This window comes from Tamandua tetradactyla, chromosome 5 (genome assembly GCF_023851605.1).
Source record: "Tamandua tetradactyla isolate mTamTet1 chromosome 5, mTamTet1.pri, whole genome shotgun sequence".
NCBI lineage: Eukaryota > Metazoa > Chordata > Mammalia > Pilosa > Myrmecophagidae > Tamandua > Tamandua tetradactyla.
Window position 1 is genome coordinate 191,516,883 of NC_135331.1, and position 26,504 is coordinate 191,543,386.

The 26,504-nt window shown below is 45.8% G+C and overlaps 1 protein-coding gene across 6 annotated transcripts in view; it reads left to right on the forward strand.

Annotated features, from left to right (window-relative positions):
- Nucleotides 1-2,397: 2,397 nt before the first annotated feature.
- Nucleotides 2,398-26,504, forward strand: part of L3MBTL3 (L3MBTL histone methyl-lysine binding protein 3) — a 120,937-nt gene continuing 96,830 nt past the window's right edge. For 3 of the 6 annotated variants that reach the window (XM_077162880.1, XM_077162884.1, XM_077162885.1), the window contains exons 1-3: nt 2,398-2,492; nt 5,918-5,981; nt 26,197-26,321. In XM_077162880.1, the coding sequence (XP_077018995.1) occupies nt 26,220-26,321 (102 nt within the window). In that variant the 5' untranslated portion in view covers nt 2,398-2,492; nt 5,918-5,981; nt 26,197-26,219. Of the gene's footprint in view, nt 2,540-3,400; nt 3,500-4,232; nt 4,410-5,917; nt 5,982-26,196; nt 26,322-26,504 lie in introns of those variants that run through there. The other 3 variants (XM_077162881.1, XM_077162883.1, XM_077162882.1) reach the window with 3 other exon arrangements.

Consider the following 26,504-nt stretch of genomic DNA (forward strand, 5'->3'; position numbering starts at 1 on the left):
GAGCCTCAGCAGATGAGCAGTTCCCAGGCAGGCTCTGCTCTGCACGGGCCCATGTGCTCAGGCTCCCTCTGATTCGATCACCCTCCCACCTACCTTCTTGGGGGAAGGCTGAGCCCATAAGCCACTGACCTCTGTCCTTCCAGGATTAGCTTAGCCATCACTTCTGCAAAGCCTCCCCGCAAGACCATAAATGCTCCTGGCTTGTGCTGGCTTTACACCCCATACTTCTAGCATTTACCATGCCATCATGCAATGTCATATTAACTAGATGTCTCTCTCTCATCAGGCCAAGTTCCTCGTGGCCAGGGCAGTGTTTCGATCGTGTTTATTCCCAGCAGCTTGCAGACTCCTCAGAGCACATGGTAGAAGGCCAGTTTGTGTTTGCAGAATGTTGACCTGATACCTCTGAAAATACACCTACAATAGACATATCATCTAGAAATTATACTGAGGGAACGAATCTAAAACGATTTTTTTGGAAAGAGGACTTTCAAATTACTTTTAGTCTATTTGGGGTAGGGTCTTGGGTTTGCACATAGCTCCTGGCCTTGCTTTCCTTCTCCTTGTGTGGCCTGTTTTCGGTCATGACACTGCTCATGATGCCAGAGCCAGGGAGAAAAGCGGACAAGCCGAAACTCCCATCAGTTCCGTAGGCTGCGCCTGAAAGGTACGATGTGGTGGGTGAAATCGATAGCTAGCCCTGGATTGGGCTTATCCACAGTTCTGGCTGACCAAGCCTTCTGCACTTCACACCCCTCTTTCAGCTTCCCAGGGCTTGTCCTTTGTCCCCAAGGAGAGGCCGAGCCATATATCCAGATTTTTGGCTCTAAGAATTCAGCCACCATACCAAAAAAGAAAGAGTTGGGTGGTCTGCTTCTCTAGGGTAATTTCATGGTGCTAAGGAAAGACTTGAACAATTTATTTTCTGAAACTGGTTCAAGAAACATTCCTTAAGTGAAAAATTCAATCAAGAATAATATTTCTTACACTTTGGAGAAGGATTTTTAATACAGAATTCCATCTGTGATATATTTAAATTCTAGGCCTCAGGCAGCAATTTCAGAAAAGGGCCTCCTTCACCCTGGGTTAGATGCAAAATAAATATCCGGGGGGGGGGGCTCCCCCATTTCTGAAATCGCACAGGCTATTCTTTTTTCTCGCACAGCAAAGTGTGTTATTGACACGAAAATGTTCACCACAACTTCGATTACGTGAGTCTTTGTGTAAGGACTTGTGTCTCGGAAGACGGCCTTGCTAGAGCCGGCCTGTGTGAGGAGAGGAAAGCTGTCCGTGCGACCCGTACTCTCTGCCTGGGTTTTGATGTGTTAACAAAGACAGGCTTCGGTATTTGGGGTGTCTGAACACACCAGGACGAAAGTCCTCCACTTGCTTATTGCTGAGGGCCCTTCGCGTTGATTTCGGAGCCGATCCGCGAGTCTCCCCATCTCCCACGGTGGAGGCCTGGCTAGTTTACAATGTCCGTGAAGACAGTCAATGCTGAAGGAGGACGAGGAGCACGCAAGGTGAAACCCCGCACTTGGCCGCGCAGCCTTCGAGGCCCCAGTGAGGGGGGTGGCGGAGGGGCTCATACTCTGCCAGGGCTGAAAACTTTCTTTCCTATTTTCCTTGGCCTGTGCGCGCACGTGGCCTCGGGCGAGTGTCTGTGGGGACGAGGGCCCACTCTTTAACGGCTGAATGCACACATCCAGCAGCACATGGTGGATGAGCTGCTCTGCGAACTGCCTTAAAAAATGTAAAGTGAAAAACAGACAAAGAGAGCTGTCACCTTCGCCGCCCTTCGCGTTTGTTTTGCCCGCCCTGGCCACGGCTCGGAGCCGGGCCCAGGCCGGGAGAAGGTGCACCTGAGGCGGCGCGTGCGTGCGGGCCGGGCCGGGGTGGCGGCTGCTCTCCAGCGCAGGGCGCAGGCAGGCAGGGCGCAGGAAGGGCGCCAGTAGGCAGGGCGCAGGAAGGGCGCGAGTAGGCAGGGCGCAGGCAGGACGCGGGCAGGCAGGCAGGGTGCAGGCAGGCAGGGCGCAGGCAGGGTGCAGGCAGGCAGGGCGCAGGCAGGGCGCAGGCAGGGCGCAGTCAGGCGCAGGCAGGCGCAGGCAGGGCGCAGGCAGGCGGGGAGCAGGCAGGTCGCAGGCAGGGCGCAGGCAGGCAGGGCGCAGGCAAGGCGCAGGTAGGCAGGGCGCAGGCAGGCGGGGTGCAGGCAGGGCGCAGGCAGGCAGGGTGCAGACAGGCAGGGCGCAGGCAGGCAGGGCGCCGGCAGGGCGCAGGCAGGCAGGGCGCAGGCAGGCAGGGCGCAGGCAGCAGCCGGGAAGCGGCCCGGCCCGCCGCGGCGGCGGCGGCGGCGGCGGCGGCGGCGGCGGCGGCAGCGCAGTTTCCCTCTCCCCAGCCAGGCTCCACGCGCACATGCGCACTGCGCCCGCAGCCCTGGACCATTTGTCAGGACTACTCGTGAGACCGAGAAAAAAAAAAGAGAAAATTTGGGGGTAAGAAGCGGCTGATCTGATCGAATCGCTCGTTAATCTGCAGATCTGTACGTGCCAAAGGCATTCATTTATTTTTCTGGGTGAGGATGAAAGTTCCGAGCGCTGCCGAGGGAAGGAAGCGCACCCTGCCCTTGTGAAACAGACCCGGGAGGGGAAAGGACAGAAGGGGTTTCTCCCCCACTTCTCTCCGCCTCTGGGAAAGAGGAGAAAACTTAATCCCGGGGAAAAAAGTGGGCAAGTGACTCGGAAGGGGCTGGAGGGGGAGTCCCCGGGCATCTCCCCGTGAAGTAGTGAGCGCGAGTGTGAAAGAGGAACAAAAGAGCGAGAAAAGAGAAAGGAAAAATGGGGGGGAGGAGAGACTTGTCTTTTTTTCGGTGCGCGCACCCGGGGAAGGGTGTGGGGGGCCGTGCGGAAGGGAGCCGGGCGAGGCGGCCGCGGCGCGCTCTGCGGGAGGGCCCCCTCCCCGCGCGCCCCCTCCCCCGAGCCTGTCACTGGGGTCCCTCTCCTGACGCCGGGCGCGGGCGGGGGCGCGTGCCGGGTGGGTGCCGCGGGGCCGCCGCCGGGGCGGCCGAGGCGGGCGGGGGCGGCCGGGCCGCGGCTCGGGGCGGCGGGAGGCGGCCGGCCCCGCGCCCGCCCCTGCGGCCCCCTCCGCCCGTGTGTGGCCTTTGTGCCGGGCGCGCACCGGGGAGCGGCGGGGCGAGCGCGAGAAGTCCAAGTACGGGAGACCGAGGCAGTGGGAAAAGAGGCCGGGCCACTTTCTCCGCACTCGGGCTGCGGAGAACGGACTGGTTGAATGTGCAGGCGCGCCTGCCGGCGTGTGCTGGGTGTGCGCGGCGCCGAGGCCTGCCCGGCTCCCACCGCGCACACGCACACTCACACGCACGCACACTCACACTCGCGCGCGCACACACACACACACATACACCCGGACCCCGCGGCGCGGCGCGGCCCGGCGGACCCGAGTTTGCGTTGCCTTCCTCGCCGCCTCCCCCTGCCCGACCGACTGTGTGAGAATTTAATAGAGAGCAGCTCCAATTTCCGCCATTTTGGGAAAGTTGCACAAAAATAAACCCTCCGGTTTATTTCTGCCGGGGCCGGGAAAGTGCCCGGGGAGGCGAGGCGGCGCGGGCCCGCGGCGGCCGTGCGCGCGGGGAGGCGCCGGAGGGCGCGGGCCGGGCCGGAGCCGGTGCCGTCGCGGCGTTCGCCCCGCGCCGTGTCGCGCCGCGCCGCCGGGGGCTGCGGGCGTGTGCCGGGAGGCGGCGGCGGCGGCGGCGGCCGGGAAGGGGGGCCGCGGGGGGCGGGAACGCGGGGCCGCGGGTCCTGCAACTTGTTTACGCCCGCCCGAGCGCCGGGAGGCGGCCGGGGGTCCGCGCGGGGGCCGTGCCGCGGCCATGGGCTTTGCACACTCGCGTCCTGGGCCCGGCGGCCGGGCGGGCGGGGGAAGTAGAGGCCGGCGGGGTGTGTGGGGGGGGACCGGGAAGCGCAGGAGCCCAGGCATCCGCCGCGCGCCCCGCGAGCTGGGGGAGGGGACCGGGGAGGGGGGAGAGGGAGGAAAACTTGAGAGCCCCCGAGACGTGGGGGGGCGGGGGTGGCGGCGCGGTGACACGGGCGGGGGGCAGGGTGCAACTTTTGTGCTGGTGGTAAAACTTTAATTACCTTTAAAGAAAAAAGGCCCAATGATCTGGGTTTTCGGGTCCCCCCCCCCCCACCTTCCCTCCTTCTGGTCAAAGCTCGGCCCACAGCGCGACCGTGAGAGAAAGTTGAAAAGCGGGCGCTTTCCTTCCCGCCCGCCCGCGGAGGGGTAGGGGTGTCTGGCTGTCTGTCCGTCCGCTCTCGGGGGGAAGTGGGGGTTGCGAGCCGCCCCACGGGGTCGCGAGGACGGTGGCACTTACCCCACCCTTCCACGGGGAGACGAAGGTAAACGTCGCTTTGGTTTCCCTTCACAGTCCCCCCCCCCCCCCGCTTCCTTTTCCTCCCCTCCCCTCCGAGTTTTCGAGGGGACCCGAAAAACGGAGTCTCTCTCCTTATGCAACTTCCTCGGGCGCCGCGACCGCGGCCTCGCCTGGCGCTGCATCCCCGGGCCGCGCCTTCCCACCCAGGCCGGCGCCCGGGAACGCCGCCGAAGGTCGCTGCGAGCGCGCAGAAACAAAAATAGACGAATTGTTCGAAGTTGAGGGAAACTGAGATAAGTGGAAATGGGGGGTGGGGGGCGGGGGGGGGAGGGGGAGCGCGGCTGCGGCGGGCGCGTCGGTCTGTAATTTTGCGTTCCTCTGAGCGCTGGGATGCCTTTGTGGGTCCGGGAAGCCCGGGACCGAGGCTCGGCACTGGGCAGCCGCGTCGCGTGGGTTTTTGCGCAAGTTTTTAGAAAAACACTGACTCGAGTAGAGCATTTCCCCGGAAAGTTTCAAGTGCAGCAAAATCGCGAACGTGCAAAGCTGGCCAAGGGGGGACCTCTAGTGGCTGACCGCGGGCGGAGACTCGCAGGCCCAGGGCAGAGTTTGGCCTTTTCTCGCTCGTCGGTTCCGACGTGGAAGTGGCCAGCCGGCCTCGGGGCGAGCGGCCGTGCGCGGTGTGGGAGGATGCTGGTGGGAGAGGAAGGCTGGCGAAATCCGAGAGCAGGGGGCCCTGAGGGTTCAACCCCTCTGACTCCCCCATCCCCCTCCCAGGGAGAAAGACATTTTGCTTCCATTCTGGGCTTTGGAATTGGTATTGTGTGCTTTTCTGTTTCAAGTCCTCTGTGTCTCTGATTCGTTTTTCATCACGAGTCATAGCAGATATTGCATTTGGAGTGTTAATAAAAGTACGGGGTACAGTGTGGGTTTAAGGACAAAGTCCTTTGGCTGAAGTTTTCCTTTCCTTTGAGCTGATCAGTGTATTTTCTAATAAATATAATTTTAGTGTGGAGTTTCTTGACTGTTTAGTTAGTTATAATACATGTGAATGCTTAGAGAGTTATAGCGTATACGGTCCCTTTTAGTTGTGAGAGTATTACTTTGTTTCATTAAGAAGGTATTTTTGGAATACTTTGTATAATTTGTGAAACTTAAATATATAGCAAAAATTGCTTACATAATATCTGTTGTTTTGCTCGTGTGTCTTGTAAAGTATCTTTAAAACTAAAGCAATATGGGACATTAAAGCTGAATCCAGTGATTCCTGAACTTTTCACCTGTTTGTCAGGTCATGGGAGAGGCCTTAGTGCAAGTATTCAGCACGTGGGACTATTTTGAATGATTAAAACCCATTTCACCTCATCTCAGACTAGTTGATTTTATTTTGATGTGCACAGTGGCTTGGGGTGAGATGATGCAGATGTCAGTGATTCGGAGTTTAAGCTGATTATTAATTGGGGGTTGGGGATTTCAAGGATTATTTTTGACACCCATGCTTGGAGTTTATCTTTCCTCTCTTTAAATCCATTCTAGGCCTTGGGGTGGACAGCGGTTGTGAAGACCTCCAGACAGTTGTACCTTTCTGCACCGCCACAAGGTAAGATTTGCTGGTGGAAACAAATTGCTTGACATATGTACACGTGTTAAAGGCTGCTTTGGGGAATCAGGAAATGAATTGTGGGACATGGTTGGCAGAAAAGCATCATTATATAGGATTTCTTTGACTGTATTGAAGTGTTGACACTAAGGGTAGTTGAGGCTGGAATAACACACTTGGAAAATTACAAGACTACCTTGCATAGTCTTTGGCCTGACTTACTTGCCAGATTCTTTTTTTTTTCCACTTTGTTTTATTTTATTATTATTTTTTATTTCAATGTTTTTTATTATAAAACAGCAAACAAACATACAAACATTCTTGACATACAGATATTCATGACATAATTACAATCGGTGGCTCACAATAGCATCACATAGTTGTGCATTCATTACTATGATCATTTTTTTGAACATTTACTTGCCGGATTCTTAATTGGCATGTCACTTGTACCTGTTTTCTACTGGAAGTAGATTGCTTTATTCTTTGGAATTGATGAAGTCAGGAAAATAGAACAAAGGTGACCATAAATCTATATAACTACTAAATATGTATGCTGTGAGATCATGGAAGGTTCTGGAACTTTCACTGTCTTTGGGGCCCAGTAGTGAAATTTTGTAGGTGAAACCTCCAGAGCGAGCTTTTGGGCTTTTAAGAACTGAACTTGGACAGTGGTCTGACTTGTGCCAGACATCATCGTGTAGTGTCATTGTGAGGTTCTGGAGTGTTGGTAGACTTGTCGACTTTTGAACACGTCTCCACAGGGAGCGTAGCTGTTGGCTTCTGAGATCCCTCGGGTAAACTTGGAGGGTGCTGGCTTATGTCCAGTTATCCAGGACCTACCCAGAGGACAAGGGTCATCACATACACAGCAGCCAATGGTCTGGTAGAGCGTCTCAGTACACAGGGACCGCTCCAGGTTTCTGCTGTTCAAGCTTTCTTTGTGTTTCGTTTTTGGTTTCTCTCAGCCTTTCCCTCTTCTTTTCTGCCTCGTTTTGGTTTCCGATCTTCTTTTTCTGTCCTGCATTTCTGTTCGGAAACACGGGAAAATTCAGCCTTAGTTATGGGTAGGACTCATGATCCTGGTTGGGCCGCCTGGCAGCCGGAACAGTGTGGTCTCGAAGCCCCAGCAGACGGTTTGCAGATAGAAAAAGGATGATTAAAAGGCACGTATTGTCATCTTCTGCTTGCCGGCCATCTCCCGTAATGTACTGAGCTCCTGTGGATGGTGCGGTGGAGACAGTGGGATGGAGGAGCTGCAGGGACGGGTGCAGACAGGATAGAGTTCACAGAAAGTAAAGCATGCATCCTAGGGTGATGGGTTCTGCGTTTGGACATGCTGAGCTGAAGGCCATGGCTGTTTCCTTCATTTGAGGAGTCCTTGTGGAAGTGAATGGAATGCTAGCATAGGGACGAGAAGACTGGATTTAGTCACTGATGGCGTCACCTTGTATAAGTCACTTGACCGCATTCGGCTTAGATTTCCCTATCAGGAAAATGGGGGCATTAAGACTTGCCTTGCTTCCTTTGTTGAAAGGGTCAAGTAAAATAATGTGTAATCAAGTAAAAGAAGTACAAGGAGTTATTCCATTGTTTGGTGGTTGTATCATCATGTCACCTTAGCAGGCTCTGTGGAAGGTAGCAGGTGGATTGTGAGAAGGCAGAACACAGTGATTTAATTCCTGGCTGGAATTCTTAGTTAGGTTTCTGGTGCATATATTATGTGCACTTGTCAAAATAACTTTCAGGGAATATTTCTTTTCTTGAGGAAAAAGTAGTTTATTTTTACGGTATTGGCTTCTTGAGTGAAGGGACCATGTTTTTGCATGGTGCTGAATACAAAACCATAAATTTATTTATTCTGAACTAGTCATTGAATAAGTTAGAAGAAGTAACTGAAATAAATATTTCAAATTAACAGTGCTATCTAATTGTGGAGATGGTAGGATGAGGAAGATAGAAGGATTGGTGTGAAGGGAATTCATGTACTGTAATTAATACTTTAGTTGCATTGGCCTGTGGGGAGATGAAAAAATAGGTAACTGGGGTAATATAGGTGTGAATCCTAGGGGCCAGCAGAAGTGAAAGATTGTGGATTTAGGGAAAGATTCATCCATATGTTTTCTAGACCCTTTTGCTACTCTATTCTAAATATAGGTGACTGTCTATAGTCTATACTGAGAATAATCACAAATACCGTGTGTCCCTATTTTCAATTTGACCATACAAAACTTGACAAAATAAACCCTGACAAGTTGTAACTTTATTTCATCTCGCTTCTCTTGTAGGTCATCTGATCAATGTTCTAAGAATCCAAAAATCCGATAGTAGAAGAGGGAAAAATTACATGCCCTGTTTAATTAGTTTAATTAGTCCCTGAGTAATTGACAGTTGGTTCTCGAAGAATTTCCACTAGTTTATTTGGTAGTTTATTTGGAAGCATTCAATATTTCAACCAAGAGGGTTTATAGCACATGCAGTAGAATGGGGAATTTACAAGACACATTCCTTTTCGTGGTGTGGGACCTGGTACCTTTGGGGCTCCCAGTGTGTCCCCTCCAGCGGCGCTGCTGCTAAGATTTTCCTGAGCTCCTGCAACGCCAGACTCTAAAAGCCCAGGCCTTTGTGCTTGGGAAATTCGCGAGACCCTTAACCAGGGAGTTGGTACAGCTCTGAGCTTTGCTGCAGCACTGTAACAGTTGCACATTGCACCAGTAGCAAAGAGTAAGGGCTTTAACTCTCTTTGGAGCCTGCAGCCAGCAAATGGATTTTCGGGTTACCTGTGACATATAACTGCGTGCATATGGCACAATCCATTGTGTTCCTTTTTTTAATGCTTAGCCTTCAGAATTGAACAAGTAGCTGTTTATCTCTTGTCAAGGGATGCCCGGATTGTCTGTCTGGCGAGGGTGATAGATTGAAGCTGAGTCTTTTCTCCCTTGGCCCGCGTGTTCACCAGTGACTCTCCGGTAGAGATCTGCTCTGCCGCTCCCCCCCTTGCTGCCTCTGAGGGGCTCATTCCTGAGAAGATTTTGGAGTTACGATGTAGATGGAAATACTGTACTTAGAACTATTTAATGTCCGTGTTTGCTTAGTCTGTATATTTACGTATACCGTCTTGATGTTCAAGAATCAGAGCAGATATATTTTGTAAAGGTTTTCATTTTGTTAGGCTAAACTATTTCATTGACACATGCTGATATGAGTCAATTATGGCAGATTATGAACTCGTTTGTATTGATTGCAGCAGCTATGTTAGCAAGTAGACGAGTACAAAGAAAATCACCAGAAAAGGGTTTCTTTGAAGCGTAACTTATTTTGACCTAAGCAGTCGAACAGGGAAAGATGTGTAAGGAAACCCCTTTTAAGAGATGGCGTAGTTTGGAGGGAAGAACAAGAACTTTTGGATAAAGTTGGGTGATCTCGAATGAGGACTTTTCCTCACCAGCCCCGGTTTCTTCTCCGGGAGTGACTCGTAGTGAGTGAGTTTGAGGGTGATTGTGGGGTCACACGTGTGTTATATCTAAGTGTGAAGTGCCGTCTGCGTTCCTCTTCTTCCTCCCGCTGGTTGTCGCAGTCAGTGTTCCCCTGTGTTCTGTCCGCAGGCCTTGAGCACTTGGGGTTATTATTTCCTGAAGTAAACCCGTGCTCAGAGGTATTTACTAACCTATCTGAGACCATATGATGTACTTTGAAAGGTATAGAACCAGGGAAAATAGCACCGGCTTATTGTGATTGTTAGGTTTTTAAGTCTTTGATTTTCAAAGCAGTTATTACTAGAATATTTCTAAGAAAACATATTCGCAAATTAACGTCTTTGCTCCTGTACCTTGATTTGCTGGTGGACAAGCTACAGTGAAAAAGTACAAGAAAAAATGATGCAAGGAAGACTCTATCTCTTTCCTTTTCTTTTTTTTTTCTGAACAGCAACTGAGAGACCAATTATTGAGTTCTATGAAAAGAGCATCTTGACCATGCCTGTAGCCTTGAAATGATCACAAGCTGTTAACAAAAATATTGCTCAAATTGGGTTTTGCTCTTTGTAGAAGAGACCTGATAAAGCAGTAGGGTTATTTATTTAATAAGTAAATAAATAAAGTGAATTAATGCACAAACGAACATATGAATGAATAGGATGGGATATAAATTTACTGACTCAAAATAACGTGGAATTTCCTATGAAGCCAGAATTCCAAAAGGGAGGAAGAAATGAGGGATAGAGATAGATGGGGGAGGGGAGAAGGGAAAGGGTGTCCTAGAGGGGACGTAAGAAGAGTGGAGACAGGGAATGTGGCTGTGAGGGTGCCGTCTTCAGCCACGCTGTGATCACCAGCTGGAAGCGTATGCCCGGTGTCTGCAGGTGAAGGTGGGAGTTTCTGTAACTCAGCGGGCAGCTCCATGTTGCAGTGGCCATTCGGCAGCGTCTCTCTTACACGAATTATGGTGTAGCAGGCCCAGCTCCAGCCTGATATGAAACTGTGCCATCGCACGTCCCATTGCAAGGTAACAGACGGTTCCTCCTGTACTGAATGAAGCCCACTTACTTAACAGGCGTTTTCTTGTGCACTCACCGCGTGCTGGGTCTTTTCAGGATCGGACCATCACTTTATGTTGTGGGTAATTTTATGGAATTAAATTAGTTCATAAAAATGTTTTGAGTAGGATTGTTCAGGTATCCAAATCAGTTCGTTTTTACCCCATCTGTTGTACCTTGACTGCACTTTCAGCCGTGAACTACCCGAGTAGCCAGTGTGGTCTGGTTGCCGTGTGGCCACCGTGTGGGCTTGTGGACTGCAGGCTTCCCTGGCCAGCCCACTGATAAGGAGGTTAGCCCCAGTGTTATCACAGATAAGCCTGTCCACTTCTGTGAGGGCAATAAAAATCTGGTCAAATCTAATTTACCACATGCAAAGGAGAAAGGGATGTAATGCTTTTGGTTCTAAGTCCTAGAAAATGCGAAGCAAAATAACAAAAAGTAAGATGTTTTTATTTTTGCTGCTTTTAGCATTTTAAAAAATTATGAAGTGAAAAAGAAAAAAGAATAAGATACTACTTTTAGTTCTTTTTTTTTAAAAAAATTAAGTTCTGTACATTTAATGCAAGCATGGAAGTATCTGCGTTAGAACAGGTACTTGTAAATCTCCCTAATGGATGTAAACTTTCTATTATTATCCTTTTAGTCTGATATGTTGATGATAGAGCATTTTAAAGGATATTTCTGCTTCAAATTGAGATATGTTATAGTCTGTCTATTGAATGTGAACTTCAAATAAAAGCATTAAATGAGAATATATTAGACATGCCACAGGCCTATTAATGTCCTTTTGTGATTTTACTTTCTACACACTCTTTAATGTAGTGTTTTTTTTTTTCTTGAAAGGCATTTTTCATTTTCTGTTCCTCCTTTACAGGAAGTAAGTAGGTTAGGCCTCAGAATCTCAAATAATTCCTCCTTCTTAAAGTAACAAACGAAGGGCAGGAAGTTGAGATTTTGTAAAGGTTGGCTTGGGTGACTAACCCCTTGGATGTAATCTCTATGGCTGAAAAATAGCAACTCCGAGAAGCCAGTGGTGTGTTATGACTCGAGTCATCCTTATTAAAATATGATCAGGAGATAAAGGGGGAATATTTGTGAGGAAATATAAACAAGAAGGAAACATTTAAAAAATCAATTTCATATTTAAACAAAGGATGGATTAGCTGCCACTCCGGTATATACTGTTCAGGAGTAATTGTGAAAGAAGACCCAGATTCTCAAGAATGCTGTTCTTTATTATTTTCTTAAATGCAGTTATATTGAGATATGGTCGCATATCATCTAATCATCCAGAGTGTTCAGTCAGTGGTTCTCAGTATCATCATACAGTTCCACAATCATCACCATCGATTTTTGAACATTTTCATTACTCCAAAAACAATTAAAATTAAAAAGAACACCCAAAGCATCCCATATCCCCTACCTCCCTATTATTTGTTTATTTTTTGTGTGTTTATTTTCTTACTTGTCTGTCTGTACACTGGATAGAGGGAGTGTCAGTCACAAGGTTTTCACAATCACACAGTCACACCATAACAGCTGTGCAGTTATACAAGCCTTTTCAGGCATCAAGGCTACTGGATTATAGGTTAGTGCTCTTAGGCATTTTCTTCTGGGTACTCCAATACACCAAACACTGAAAAGGGATACCTGTATAATGCATAAGAATGACCTCCAGGATAACCTCTGACTCTGTTTGAAATCTCTCAGCCACGGATACTTGATTTTGTCTCATTTCTCTCATCCCCCTTTTGGTCAAGAAGGCTTTCTCAGCCCTACAGTGCCAGGGCCAGGCTCGTCCCCACAGTCAGGTCCCAGCAGGGGGAGGGCAGTGAGTTCACCTGCAGAGTTGGCTGAGAGAGAGGCCACATCTGAGCAACAACAGAGGTTCTCGGGTTGACTCTTAGGCCTCATTATCAGTAGGCTTGGCCTCTCCTTTGCAGGAATAAGTTTCACAAGGGCAGACCCCAAGATCGAGGGCTTGGCCTGCCAAATTAATAGTCCCCGGTGCTGGCGAGACGAGCAGGAATTCCCCAGGTGGGGAAGTCCAACAAGATCTCATGCTGTTCAAGGTCCCATGTAACTATGGTGTTCGAATAAACTGACCATACCAGTTAAATTAGATAATGTGCTACAGAAAATATACGTTTTGCACCAAATAAACGTTTCTCCCTTTGGTCTCACACAGAAATTGAAGTTTTTAAATACAGTCAATATCATCCTTTACGTTTTAGTCTGATTTACCTTAACCCTAACCAGATTGACTTCATTGGTATCTCTGATTGAAGTCTGCTCTCTTTTTCAGCTTTTATAGCCCTTGCTGTATGGGGCATGGCTGACTTTCATAGTTGCAGAACTCGAGCTCTGAGTCTCAGGTGTCACCTAGATACCTGAAGTTCCATCATAACAACCAGGTTATCACAAAGAGCTCTGCATCTCAGAGTTTAGAAATTCTGAGTTTAGAAATACCAGTTACAGCTCAGGAATAGATGTGACTACTGTAAGAGCTTACAGTCTAGGACCCTTTGCAGTAAGCCGGCCCCAGATAACTGTGCTCTCAGATTCAATTCTCAAAGTTTGGGCATTGTAGTTAGTCCGTATTCGTGAGGTGTTAAGATATCTGTCTTTTCATTTCTGGCTTACTGTATACCACATGCTGTCTTCAAGGTTCAGCCACCTAGTTGCATGCTTTATAACTTCATTCCTTCTTGCAGCCACTCAAAATTCCATTGTATGTAGACACCACAGTTCCCCATTCCATTCCTCCATTGATGTACCCTAAGGCCACCTCCATCCACTGCAAATTGTGAAAACTGCTGCCATAAATACCAGTGTGCAAATGTCCATCTGTGTCCCTGCTTTCAGTTCTGTCAAGTATGTACCTAATCATGGGTTGCAGCATCATGTGGCAACCCTATCTTGGCCTCCTGTGGAGCCACCACCACGCCCTCCAAGGGGCTGCACGTCTCAGCTTCCCTACCAGCAGTGAATAGGTACGTCTTTCTCTCCACATCTTCTCCAGCACTTGTATCTTTCTGTTTATTTTTAAACAGTTTGATTCACACACCAAACCATCCAGCGGTGCTGTTCTTAGTGGAACTGAGATTTCAGTTTTCAAGTTGACATGATCTAGAGGTTTGCCTGCTGAAAATCTATGAATTGGGGCCTTTAGGGCAAAATTTCACATCTCTCCGTGACAGTTCTCAATTCCAGTGTTGTGTGGACTCAGGGTTCTTATCAAGCAGGGTAAGTAGAATATCAGAGCTCTCTATCTGTCATACTTGATTTGAAAGGAAAATTTTTCTTCCTGGCAATGTGTGTTTGTTGAGAGATGCTTCAAGTGCAAGTTTAGATTTTTCTCATGTCCTTATTGAATATGCTTAAGAAGTGTGAATTTAACTTCTTTTGATGTCCCCTCCTCTGACAAGTAAGGAGAGGTTCTTGGAGCAGTTGTGCTATCTTCCACCACAGAGGCAAAGAAAGTCTTAGCAGCATTGTTGTTATAGTTTACAGTGGAGACTATGAAACAGATGGAAAATGGGAGATTTTTCTGATTTTGCCCTCTTTACAGCCTGCCCCCACCCCCAGTTAGTCTGGGGCATTTTCACCTTCTCGTCTATTTGATGAATTTTACTAATACTACGATAACTACTCAGAGGGGAAAAAGAAATAATAAATCAAGGTTCGTGTCCTGCACAGCTTCTGTAAGGGGATGGTTGTGATACAGTATAATTAGTGTTCTAATCAGAGTGTAGCTTCTGTCTTCCCAGCGCTACTTCCAGCATGTCACCTGCACACATTCATGGCACCTACAGAGAAAGACGCACTGTGTCACTCTCCTTCCTCTGGGGCGTCTCCAGAGCTTTCTCCTCCTGCTGGCCTCGTGCTACATTCTCCCACGGTTGCTTGCTGCTTGCCGCTGTGCCAGCATTCTAGGAGGCAGGTGCGTCCGTGCCCCACAGGTGGGTGAGGAGGCGCTTCGGCCACTGCAGCAGAACTGTCACAGTGAGAGGCTGCTGGCCTGTTTTTGGGTGGTCAGTCAGACATGATGTCCTTACTTTTTTGGTTGTTCAAATGTTCTTTTCTTTATAAGAACTTAACAAAACTAAAAGTTATTGACCTTACATTTGCCCCCCAAATGCATTTTGAAATTTTACTTGTCCCTGAAATCCCAGAGTCTTAACATTGTTCTTAGCCCATTGTTTCCTCTTCCTTCATCCCTCTAATAGGGCTCTACTGAGTGTCCAGGATACGTGCCGATATTTTGAAAAATTCTTACATCTCTATAAGTCAAAATTTTTGCTCTGTTTCCTAGATGAGAGAACTAAGGGTCAAGGTTATTGTGCGGCTAGTAGATGATGGAGCCAGGTCCTAGATGAGAGAACTAAGGGTCAAGGTTATTGTGCGGCTAGTAGATGATGGAGCCAGGTCCTAGATGAGAGAACTAAGGGTCAAGGTTATTGTACAGCTAGTAGATGATGGAGCCAGGATCCAGCCTCTGGCGTGTCATTTTGCCCTCCCTGGTGGCCACATACAAAGTGTCAGGTTCTCTGCTTTGGGAGGGAAAGTCTGTTTCTTCACCAAGTGACCTCAGCTTTCTCATCTGTAAAATAAGGATAAGAACCCTTATGAGCCTTAAAAGGTAGCTGTGGGGTCGGTGGAACTTTCAGATGGGAGGTCAGTGAAGGAGCCCCCCTGTGCCGTGTGCTGCCCCTCTTTCCTATGCGCTAGTCTCCCCCCCCCCAACATGGGTTACCTTGTGTGACCTTATGCTTGTGGACATGAGATTTCTCCCTTAAAGACTGTGTGTCACTCTGGGGTCGTTGAGATGGATACAACTGTACGGGTTCCATAGAGTTCCACAGCCACGCATGTGTGGGAAACTGCCTTCGCCTGCATCTCAGGCTGCTGTCCCCCTGCCACTGTCTTATATCTCCCAGGCTCACCACATTTCATGGGGCCCAAATAAACGGTCTCCTCAAAGCTGTGTTTTGGGGAAGAGACTTTGGGACTATGGCCCTGGCTTTTATCAGGTCTTGTTTGAATGTCTTAGCCTGGCCTCCTGTGTGGGTCCGATGCCTGGAGGGGCAGCTGTGGAGAGGCCCTGGGGGAGGGTGGCCCTGGGGGGAGGGTGGTGGGGGGGGAGGGTGGCCCTGGGGGGAGGGTGGCGGGGGGGGAGGGTGGCCCGGGGGGGAGGGTGGCCCGGGGGGAGGGTGGCCCTAGGGGGAGGGTGGCCTGGGGGGAGGGTGGCGGGGGGGGGGGTGTGGCCCGGGGGGAGGGCAAGGCTTAGGTGCAGCCCCTGTTCCGGTGGGCCTCCTCTCGTGCTTTGGGGCTGGTGTGCTTTTAGGAAAGCTGCAGCCCGCTCAGAACCTGAAACCATGAGGAGTGATCAATACAACATCTCCTTTTTACCTGGGGAGCTTGGTACCTTGTGATGTAGGTTTGAGCGCAAGTGGCCAACTATAAGAAATACTATGAAATAAAATTAAAAATGTGAGAAAAAAATCCTCTGCTTAATAAATAAAAAACAATTAAGGTTACTGAGTGATCACATGGATAAGACTGATTGTTAAACTGGATATTCTAATTAAAAAACCCATTTATTGACTGCTTCTTCTGTGGTAGGTTCTGTGCTTAAGATATTCCCTGGCTCATCAATTTAGCCCTCACCCTGCTTGCCGAGGAAGGCGCTCTTATTGTCCACATTTTATGTGAGGCTTTGAGATATCCGTTTGTCCAGTGCCATAACAGAGGTAGTTATCAAAGTTGGGAGACCAAAGTGAAGAGGAAGGAAGGAGGAAGTGGCTTTGGGAAGGGCAAAGGATGGAAAAAGGAACTTCTGAGTGTAGGGCAAGTCTGAAAGTGTTGAGTTTGTGCTTACGGAAGGACGGCAGGGACTGGGTGGGCATGGCTGGGCTGCTCAGAGCAGTTTATCAGCCACATTGATCAGGGGATTTGCAGGGGAAAGTGTCCTTTTAGGTATTTCCAAAGCATGGCATTTGGGACTTTTGAGTGCTGTTACTGTGTGTCAGGTATGGCATTTGGTTAAAGTGACTGATACTTTCTACAGAATAAACAGATAGCTGCTTTCAGTTGGTGGGAAGTGGGCAGCGTAGAGTGGAAGGGATTGGAGTCCCGCCGTGGAGGAAAGCTTCTCCCGTTGCTATATTACTCCTCTGTACACTGAAGGGTTTTGCTTGGTTCAAAATGATGATTTTAGGGCTGGTGTTCCTGACTCACTCTTTATAATAGATAGATTGCCCTCTTAACTGAAAACTGATAAATTGAACCCATTGGCAGGAGGTGTTGTGTGACAGTCCTATGAATGACAGCATTTTAATCTGACTCTCGCATGATACTTTTGGGGCAATGGCTATCCAGTTTTACAACCATTCTCAACTTGTAACTATGTGAGCTGTGTACCTTGTTTTTGAAGAACGTACCTGTTAAGTATAAAGTTACTAAGTGTAATTATAGTAATAAAAACTATTTACCTGGTCTTAATGCATGTGAACTAGCCAATCTTTTAAATATCATATTTTGAAAACAGTTGTTTGACCAGGAATGGCCAGGCTACAGTTAGAACCCTTCACAGAAATCCTTACTTCTGCCCTTATCTGTAGGTCCAGGCCTGTGGGGTATCCTCACAGACCTGCTTTTAAGCTGGGGTTTTCATCTTCTCTTCATCTCAGCCCCTGCAGGCTCTTCACCTTGGCTGTGCTCTGGGTGCTCAGCCCCTAGGGGTCCTGCCCTGGCTTGGAGCCTCTGCTTGGGCCTCCAGGGCTGCTGAGAGAGGAGCTGTAGAGGGGAGAATTCTGGAGACACAGGGCTCTGCTTATCTCTGGGCAAAACTGAGCTACAGTAGATCCTGGTCTTGATAAGGGATACACGTCTGCCTACTGACCACCATAACGTCTCAGCTGGAGAAAATCATCACAGCACGTAATGCCTCCCTTAAAATTACTCAAGTATAACTGAAAAATGTTAATGTTCTCTCTCCACTCAGCTACTGATCTTACTTGATGAGCAATTTTTGTACTGTCTGGAGCACTTATTGAAACAAATTCACACATCTTGGAGCATTTGGTAGTTTTGTTCACCCAACATGTCTGAGTCATCATTGTATTTGACATTTCAGTCTTGAATTTTATCTGAAACGTCTACTTTGTGGCTAGGATTTAGCACTTTCATAAACATTTCCATGTTCTCCTCATTCTTGCATCAACACTAGTCTCATCAGCCATTAACTTTGTTTGTTTCATGTCCTGAGTAGATGCAGAGTTTTTATCACTTTATTTACAGTGGTCATAGCAGAGATGGCAGAAAGCACACCTGGGCCTTGGCTGGGCCAGGACGCTTACTCTTGCCCCTCGGCTTTATGGCATGTGGGATCCCGACTCACGTCTCTGCCAAATGCCAAACCACCAGAGAGTTGACGGGAGCTTCAGGGGTCACTCAGGAGCGAGGGGGCCCACAAGTCTTCAGTCTGTGAATGCCGAGGATTGCTGTGTGTTTCTTACCTGAGTTATGGAGGAGTGAACTCTGCCTTCCTCTTCTCCTCCACCTGCCGACCTGATGCGTTTGCATAGGCACGTTAAACACTCAGAGCTTAGTTTACCCACGAGCTCTAGGGAAGGCGATTTCTTAAGTGACTTCTAGGCCATGGCTTCTCATGTTGGTGTCTATAGCAAACTGAATATTTTTCATGGGCAGATATGCTGTATTAGCTAGGATTCTCTAGAGAAACAGGATCAGCAGGAAATAACCATAGATATAAAATTTATAAAAATGTCTCACATAACTTTTGAGGACCGTAGAGTCCAAAATCTGCAGGGCAGGCTGTGAAGCTGACAATTCCGATGGAGGGTCTGGACAAACTCCAGAGGAGAAGCTCACCAGCCAAAGCAGGAAGAGAGCCTGTCTCTTCTGAACCCTCCTTAAAAGGCTTTCAGTGATTAGATTGAGCATCACTTATTGCAGAAGACACTCCCCTTGGCTGATTCCAAATGGAATCAGCTGTGGATGCAGCTGATGTGATCATGATTTAATTCTATGAAATGTCCTCATCACAACAGACAGGCCAGCACTTGCCCAACTGGACAAACAGGTACTACCACCTGGCCAAGTTGACACACGAACCTGACCATGGCATATACCTTTCATAAAATAGGTTTTTAAATGAACTTGAAACAGGACTTAAAAATTTGTATATTTTATTTTTTCTTTTTAAAATATTCTTTATTAAAAATTTTTTTTTCTGAATAGATACAAATGTTCCAAGAAATGATCATGATGATGAATATACAACTATGTGATGATATTTGTGAATCACTGATTATATATGTAGAACGGAATGATCAAAATAGGAATGTTTGCTGTTGTTAGGTGTTTTTTGGTATTTAAAAAAATAAAATAAATAAAATAATAATAAAAATTTTTTAACCAAAGTTGCTTCATTTGCATGTTAGGTGTTTTTTGGTATTTAAAAAAATAAAATAATAAAATAATAATAAAAAAAATTTTTTTAACAAAAGTTACTTCATTTGCATGATACAACATTCAACAAGTTAAAAGGGCGTACAGAGAGAAGGCTCTCTGCCAGGGCCGTCCGTCAGCAAAGCATTGCTGTTTTCTGGAGGGAAGCAATGTTGCTTGTTTCTGATGACTCCTTCCAGAGATAGTCCATGCATATACAAGTAATACCCATGTTTATATATACCCCTGCATTTATTTTTACACAAATGGTTAAGTTTTTGTACTTTGCATAATATGAGAAGCATTAATAGTATCTTGAAACTCTTTCTATATCAGAATGTAAAGAGCTTTCTCATCATTTTTTATGTCACTGTATGAATGTGCCACAGTTGTCACCACTGATGGGCATTTGAGTTGCTTCCAGGTTTTTGATATTATAAACAGTGCTTAGTTAATAAATAGTCTTTACATGCCTTTTTATACCTATGTGCAAGAATCTATAGAATAAATTCATTGCTCTCCTTAGAGTCTGTTCAAATTTATAGTGCACTGTCAGGGTATGAGAGGGACTTCTCCCGTATCGTCATAACACAGATCTGGAACGTAAGATCTCAGTGACCTTTCCCACACCCAGTGTTTCTCCTAGATTGTTAGTGGTACATGGCAGGTTGGGATGATCAGGGATTTCTTTAAATGAGGGGTTGAGGAGGTTCAGGCCATAGACGCAAGGGAGAGTCAACTCATGCAGCTTTGGTTTGGAGTCAAGGGAAGACAGAAGGGATTTGAGGACAGCACTGTCGTTCAGTCTGCCCTGCAGCCCTTCCGTTGGGCGTTTAGGGCAAGGACGTTGTGATAAAAGTGGTAAATGCCACGCAAACTGTTCACAAAAGGAGACTTCAGGAATGGTCACGTTGCCTGGTGCTGTGCTCCAGCAGTCATGGCCTCTTGAGGGACCCTCCCAGCGGGCATGGGCACCCGTGCCCCAGCTCAGCCGTCGGCCGCCAGGACGCCGCACTAGTGGTCAGGGCCTGCCAGTGGACTTGGGGGCCCCTGGACCCAGAAGCGCCCCCTCTTGTCATCAGCAGCGACTGAAAACCATTAGAATTTGGAGGGATTTAGGAGGAAAGTGTCCCATCTCCTCTGATAGAACAGAAGGCTGGTCAGGGTGCTCTTTTAGGATACTTTGCTGGAAAATCCCAGCACATTTGTGTGAGACTGACTTGGAATGGGATTTTTCTGCAGAATGAACAACACTGTTTTCGATTCGTATCATGAGTGACTCTGTTTCACATCTGGTTTCTGTGGCTCATGGAATCAGGTTCCATGTGGAATAATGGAATAGTACCAGGTGATAATTATAGAACTGCAAAACAAATCAAAACAAGCCATTTCACAGTACTAAAAGAAATTGCTTAATTCTCGGAAACATGATTTGTTGAAGGGAAGAGATGCTGTGTGTTTGCACCAGTGTGCAGACTCACCGAAGGTAAGCAGTAGGCAGAGAAGCCCACAGTATCACCCAAGAAGCGGCTTCTCTTCCAGTGATATTGGCTGCTGGTTCTACCTGATTACAGATGGTGAAATCTCCCAGTCTGTGACTGCCATCACCCCTCATGATGGTGAAAATAACCCCTGCCTTCAAAATTGGGTGATGGCAAAGTCCACAGAATAGGTTATTTTACACTATACTATTTTGTACAAACTGCCCACAAACCTCAGAATGTAGTAGTGGAAGTAAACAGTTTTATCGGTTTTCAGTATGTGATTATAGACAGAGCACACCATGTTCATTCAGCCGTGCTTTGTCTAGTGAAAGCATGTTCCAAGTAGTTCTTAAAAGCTGCAATGAGCTCTTACTGCAGGTTAGTACAGTGTGAGCTTTCAGATTTCTCCTGTTTTCCACTCCTTCTAGGCACAGGCGGCGTGGTTGCTGTTGTGAATTATCTACATTTATGGTTTTTAGGTAGGAAGAGAATGAAAATGTATATGTATTGTATATATGTAAATAGTTAAATGCCACTTTTGTTTTATTACAAGGATGCACGTCTTACTGAAATGCAAACATCAAGAGCTTTCCCCTTGTAAACTGGTTTCTGAATTTGTTGCGTTCCAAGGAATAGTGTAGGGAAAGTAGGTATTGCCAGATTCTCAGAGAGCAAGACCGTAAATGAATGAGACGGTGGCAGTGCCCCACTCCGGGTTGGAGTGAGACTGATCGGGTTCAACTCCTGACTCTGCCACCAACTGTGATTTTGAGCGAGTTGCTGAATCTCTCTGCAACTCACTTTCTTCAGTGTAGACCAGTGGGATAATAGAGCCCTCTTTTTGTGAGAAAGAAAGAAATGAAATAATGTCTGTAGGTAAGTTGCCTAGTGCATTGAATCCTTTTCTGAGAAAAGGCAGATCAGATTGATCAGTAGAAAAGTGTTTGTGTTGTGTCTGACAGACGCTGGCTGTTGAGCCCCTGGCCTCTATTATAATTACGGGGACTGTGACAGCCAGGATGGGCCACCGGGCGCCGCTGAGAATTTCTAGACTATAAAGGGATTTTGGAAAATTTCCTTAAAGTTCACTTGCCAAAGAAAATATTGGAATGGAGACTCTGGTTATCTACATATTTTACCAGAAAGAACAGTAAAACTTTTGAAAGTTCACGCGGATTTTTACCTAGTTTATCCACCAGGGGAAAGCTGTTCCTTAGCTGCCTCTCCTTTGTCGCTTCACAGCAGAATGATTCTGTTGCTAACCTTGATCTGTCCCATGGAGTGGAATCCACGCAGACCTGAAGGGCGAGTCCTCAAGTCCTCACTCAGTTCATATTTTCGCTGTGTCTTAAGGAAGATTAGTTCTTCCTCAGGGTTTCCCATCCTGCCTCCACTTTTGAGGACTCCGTCTTAGTGAAATCTGAAGCCTTTCCAAATTCAGACTATACAATTTTGAAATGATCAGGAATGGTCATCATTCTGTACGTCTGGTATTTGCTGTTTTCTCTGTGTAATGGGGAGAAAAGGAAGAAGGACTGCTGAAGCCTCGAATAAATTTAAGCAGACGATATCTACGACTGACGGTAACAGTGCTTCTCTCTTGATTGCGTTTGGATGAATGGTATTCTGCATAAGGAGACTGCACTTCACAGACCCTTTTTATTGTGGAATTCTCCAGGCATACACAAAACTAGGATATGGTATCATCAACCTCCAATGGCCCATCGCAGTCTTGACAGTTATTGACACATGTCAGTCTTACTTCCCCACTCACAGTCGACTCATCTGCCACTTTCGGAATGTGTCTCTGAAATATGAGGAAGGACTCCCTGTATATAAAAAATACAGGCAGTCATCAGCCCCCTAGAAAAAGCATCAGTTTAAATCAGGGTCCAAATAAGATTTATGAATTGTGATATTGTGTGATTGGTTAGTAACATGTCTCAAGTTTTTTTTTTTTTCTTTTCATCTAAATTTCAAATTTCTTCTTCTTCTCTCTTTCTTTTTTTTTATTACTTGAGAACTAATTTTTTTTTTTTTGAGAAATGAACTGTCCTGTACAGCAGTGGCTCTCAGATGTTTTACTCTTAGAACTCCTTTACATTTTTAAAAATTATTGACAACCCGAAAGAGCTATTGTTTATACGGGTTATATCTATCAATATATTCTAATATTCATTTAGAAATTAAAATGGACAATTTAAAGTTACTTATTTGTTTAAAACAAAAATAATTAACCCATTAAATGTTAACATATATGAGCATAATTTGTATGAAACATAATTGTAGTTTCCAAAACAACAAAAATATGAGAGAAGTGGCATTGTTTTATGTTTTTTGCTAATTTCTTAATATAATAGAAGGCAGCTGAATTTCCTCTGTGTTTCTGCATTCAGTTTGTTGCAATATGTTGTTTTGGTTGATGTGTGTGAGGAAAATCTGACTTCATGCAGACATGGAGTTTGAAAGGGAAAGAGTATTTTCATGTTATGGTGGATGTTCTTTTTTAATATTATACCATAACTTGACAAACGACAGTTTCTTAAAGATTAGTTACAATGTGCAATTGGAAATCCTATCAGTGAACGTTCATATTCTGTTACATTAAAATCCACTGGTCTGTTTTACACTTTGAATGGATCTTTTACCCAGGCATGATTTTAACAGTATGCATTGATCGTTTGGAAAATGCGGCTTTATGGAGTTAAGCAGATCGTCACATGTTGACACATTTCATTATTCAGTGTTTTAAAAGTCACATTCATAAGTATCATCACCCTTCTCCTTAGAAAAGCCTTTAGCTATTGGGAAGCTGTCAAACTTGTGGTGGTCAATACAAGTTTCCCAAAAATCTGATTTTTCCCTTGAAAGTTCAAGTTTTATCTCTAGCAACATACACATCTGTGTTTTTCTTTGAATCAGTGGGCTCAGTCTGTTCCCCTTTGACAGAATGTCTGCCAGATATCCACATCCAAATATCCATAGTTTGTTAAATAAAAAATGACACATCTGTGAAAAAAAGCAGCTTGTTCAGCGTGCATCTCAAAAAGAATCGCATTTGTCTACCTCCCATTTCATCACACAGGGTGTTAAGACTCTGTACATTCAAGAGTCAAATGTAGTGAATTTTTTTTGTAGTAAATGTACTATTTTTACTTCATCGGGTCTTAGTGAAACTGGCAGCCCTTTACGGTGACTGCTGGCGGTGAAGGATGCAGGGGTACTGCCGCAGGTGGGGGGCACTGCCCCAGCAGTTTGGTCCGTGATTGCCTTCGCACCCTCAGTGCACGTGTCGATGCAGTGAAGACGGCAGATAATGTCTTAGTATTTCTATGAAAATCGTTTTGACTTCCTGGGCCTTCTGGAAGGGTCTCTGGGCCCTCAAGGGTCTGTGGACTGTACTTTGAGAAATGCCGCAGTTGTAGAGTCTCTGATGGTCTGGATTTGCTCCTTACAGCTTTCTAGTGTGATTTAACATGGTCCTTCGTCTCGGGCATTTCCTGTAAATAGACTTGATCAGATTAGGTTTGATTTTTTTTTGTTTTTTTTCCTGGTAAGAGTACATAGACTGTGTTATGTTTGTATATTCATTAAGAGTGGCATATGACATTCTAGTTCTCTCACTCCTTTTCGTTTATTAGCTGGGCCTGGTTCAAGAAGCCCTCTCCCATCAATTGTTTGGTTACCCTGAGATACTGTTCAAATGGGAAAGGCAGGATAAATCCTCCAGTCTTTCCTTTTTTCCAAATAATGAGCTGGTTCCTTTGTATCCTGAAGAGGTGATCCGTGACGTGTTATTGGCTTGTTTGACAGTTTTTTTTGTTTGAGTGTCATGATGAACTCTTGGATTTAAACTTATTTAAGAGTTTGAATTCACCGCACCTGTTATCCTTTCTTTGGTAGCTGGAGCCTCTTGAGATTGGTTTTTTTTTTTTAAATGGAATTTAACAAGTTACAAGTTTATAGTTGTAAGCCTATGGAAATGTCCAACTAAAGCATCCAGGTAAAGATACCTTAATTCAAGGAAGGCTGATGGAGCAGAACCCTCTGTCAGCTGGGCAGTCACGTGGCTGGCATCTGCTGGTCCCCTGCTCCTGGGCTCCGTTGCTTTCAGCCTCTGTTCCTGTGGGGGTCCCTCACTCTGCTTCTCCAGGGCTGGCTTTCATCTCTTGGCTTCCCTTGGCTTTCTCCAGGTTCTGGCTTGCTTAACATCTCATGGAGACTCTGCTGGTCTCTAAGCATTGAAATGGGCTCTTGAGTTCTTGTAACATAGTTCCTTTGTTTTCTGTTTTGACAAGCTGTTCTAGACCCATCGTGCATATTTCTGCCATTGACCAGAAATTAACTTTTTCTTTGGGGTTCTTTTAGTGAAATGTGGTCTTTAGAAATTACAGTCTGGGCACAAGGCTGCATGTTACCATTAGTTGGTCATTGTTTCTATGTGTTTTCAGTGGGCGGTGATAGGAAATAGGTGGATTTTTAAAAGCTAAACTATCTCATGAATTCTTACTGATACTTCAGTTTAGATTTAGAATCCATTGCTCTTAACTTTGATTATAAAGGATGCCAATGTAATTGCTTGTTTATTTTATCCTGTCAATAATAGTCTCAGAATAGCAGTATCAGTATGAACACAAACTGTATGGTTATAGAGAATAGTTTTAAGTTTTGCAATTAAAAAAAAAAAAGAAAATGAAAAGCATTTTCACAGCTCAGCTAGCCAAATTGGTTATCCTGACATAGTCTCCACTATTAGTGTTTGCAATAAATTTTGAGACTGTCTTCCAACTTCCAAGAACAACAGAATGGGGCATATTTCAGCTGTATTGACTAAACCAATTAACTGAAAGTGTCCATCACACCCATGCATTCATTGTGTGGATAGAATAAACAGTTTATGAATTTGGTGTGGATGAAAGCCAAAAATGAACTGAATTTTCTTGTTCTTTTTTTATTATTTAAAATGGCCTCTTTTTTGATTTATTATTAACACAAAATTAAGTCTTCTTTGTCCATACCAGTACTCCTTTCAATGTCTTAAAAGAGAAAAAGGCCACTTAGAGAACAAGGAATTCTATCCATATGGTTCCATGATTTTTTCATTTTAAGTGAATATGCTATGAAACAATGAATTCTTTTTCTTTTTATGAGTTGGAGCTTTATTTTTCAAACTTAGCAATTTTATCACGATTCTTTTCTCCTATGATTTACTATAGATTGTACTGGAAAAAAAAAAGCATTAACCATATTTTTGAAGCAGTCAGTTTTAAATCTATGGGTATGGGGTTGCAAGGGTGGTTCAGTGGTAGAATTCTCGCCCGCCATGCGGGAGACCCGGGTTCGATTCCTGGTCCATACACTTCCACCAAAACAAAACAAACAAGCAAAACAAACAAATAAAACAAACAAAAATTCAATATGGAAAAATAATGAAATGTGACCTCGCCATACAGCATATGGAAAATAAAAAAATAAAAAAATCTATGGGTATGGGATACTGTGATTAAGAAAATTATGTAGTTAATGGAAACTGAAGGAAAGACGACTAAAATAAAAATGGCTTTTTTTTTTTTTTTTTAGGCATGGGCAGGCACCTGGGATCGAACCTGTGTTTCCAGTATGGCAGGTGGAAACTCTGCCACTGCGCCGCCATTGCCCACCCAAAAATGACTTTTTTATGAGCGGTATTAGTGATATGCCTTTTTTGCTTTCCTTCCAGGTTAAAAAGAACAAAAACAAAACATGACTGAGTCTGCGTCTAGCACAAGTGGTCAAGAGTTTGATGTGTTCAGCGTTATGGATTGGAAAGACGGAGTGGGCACTTTACCAGGAAGTGACTTAAAGGTAAGCCCTCTATATTATACCTAATTATATTACGTATGCATTTCTGCACGTGTTTGTTTTAAAATGAATTTGAATATTTGTGTGAAACAAGAATTAAAAGCATTAAGTATAGTGTTGTAGGTTTCATATGATGTTTAGACCTCTCAAATAAACTGTCAAGACCATTTGAAATGCCAGTGCATT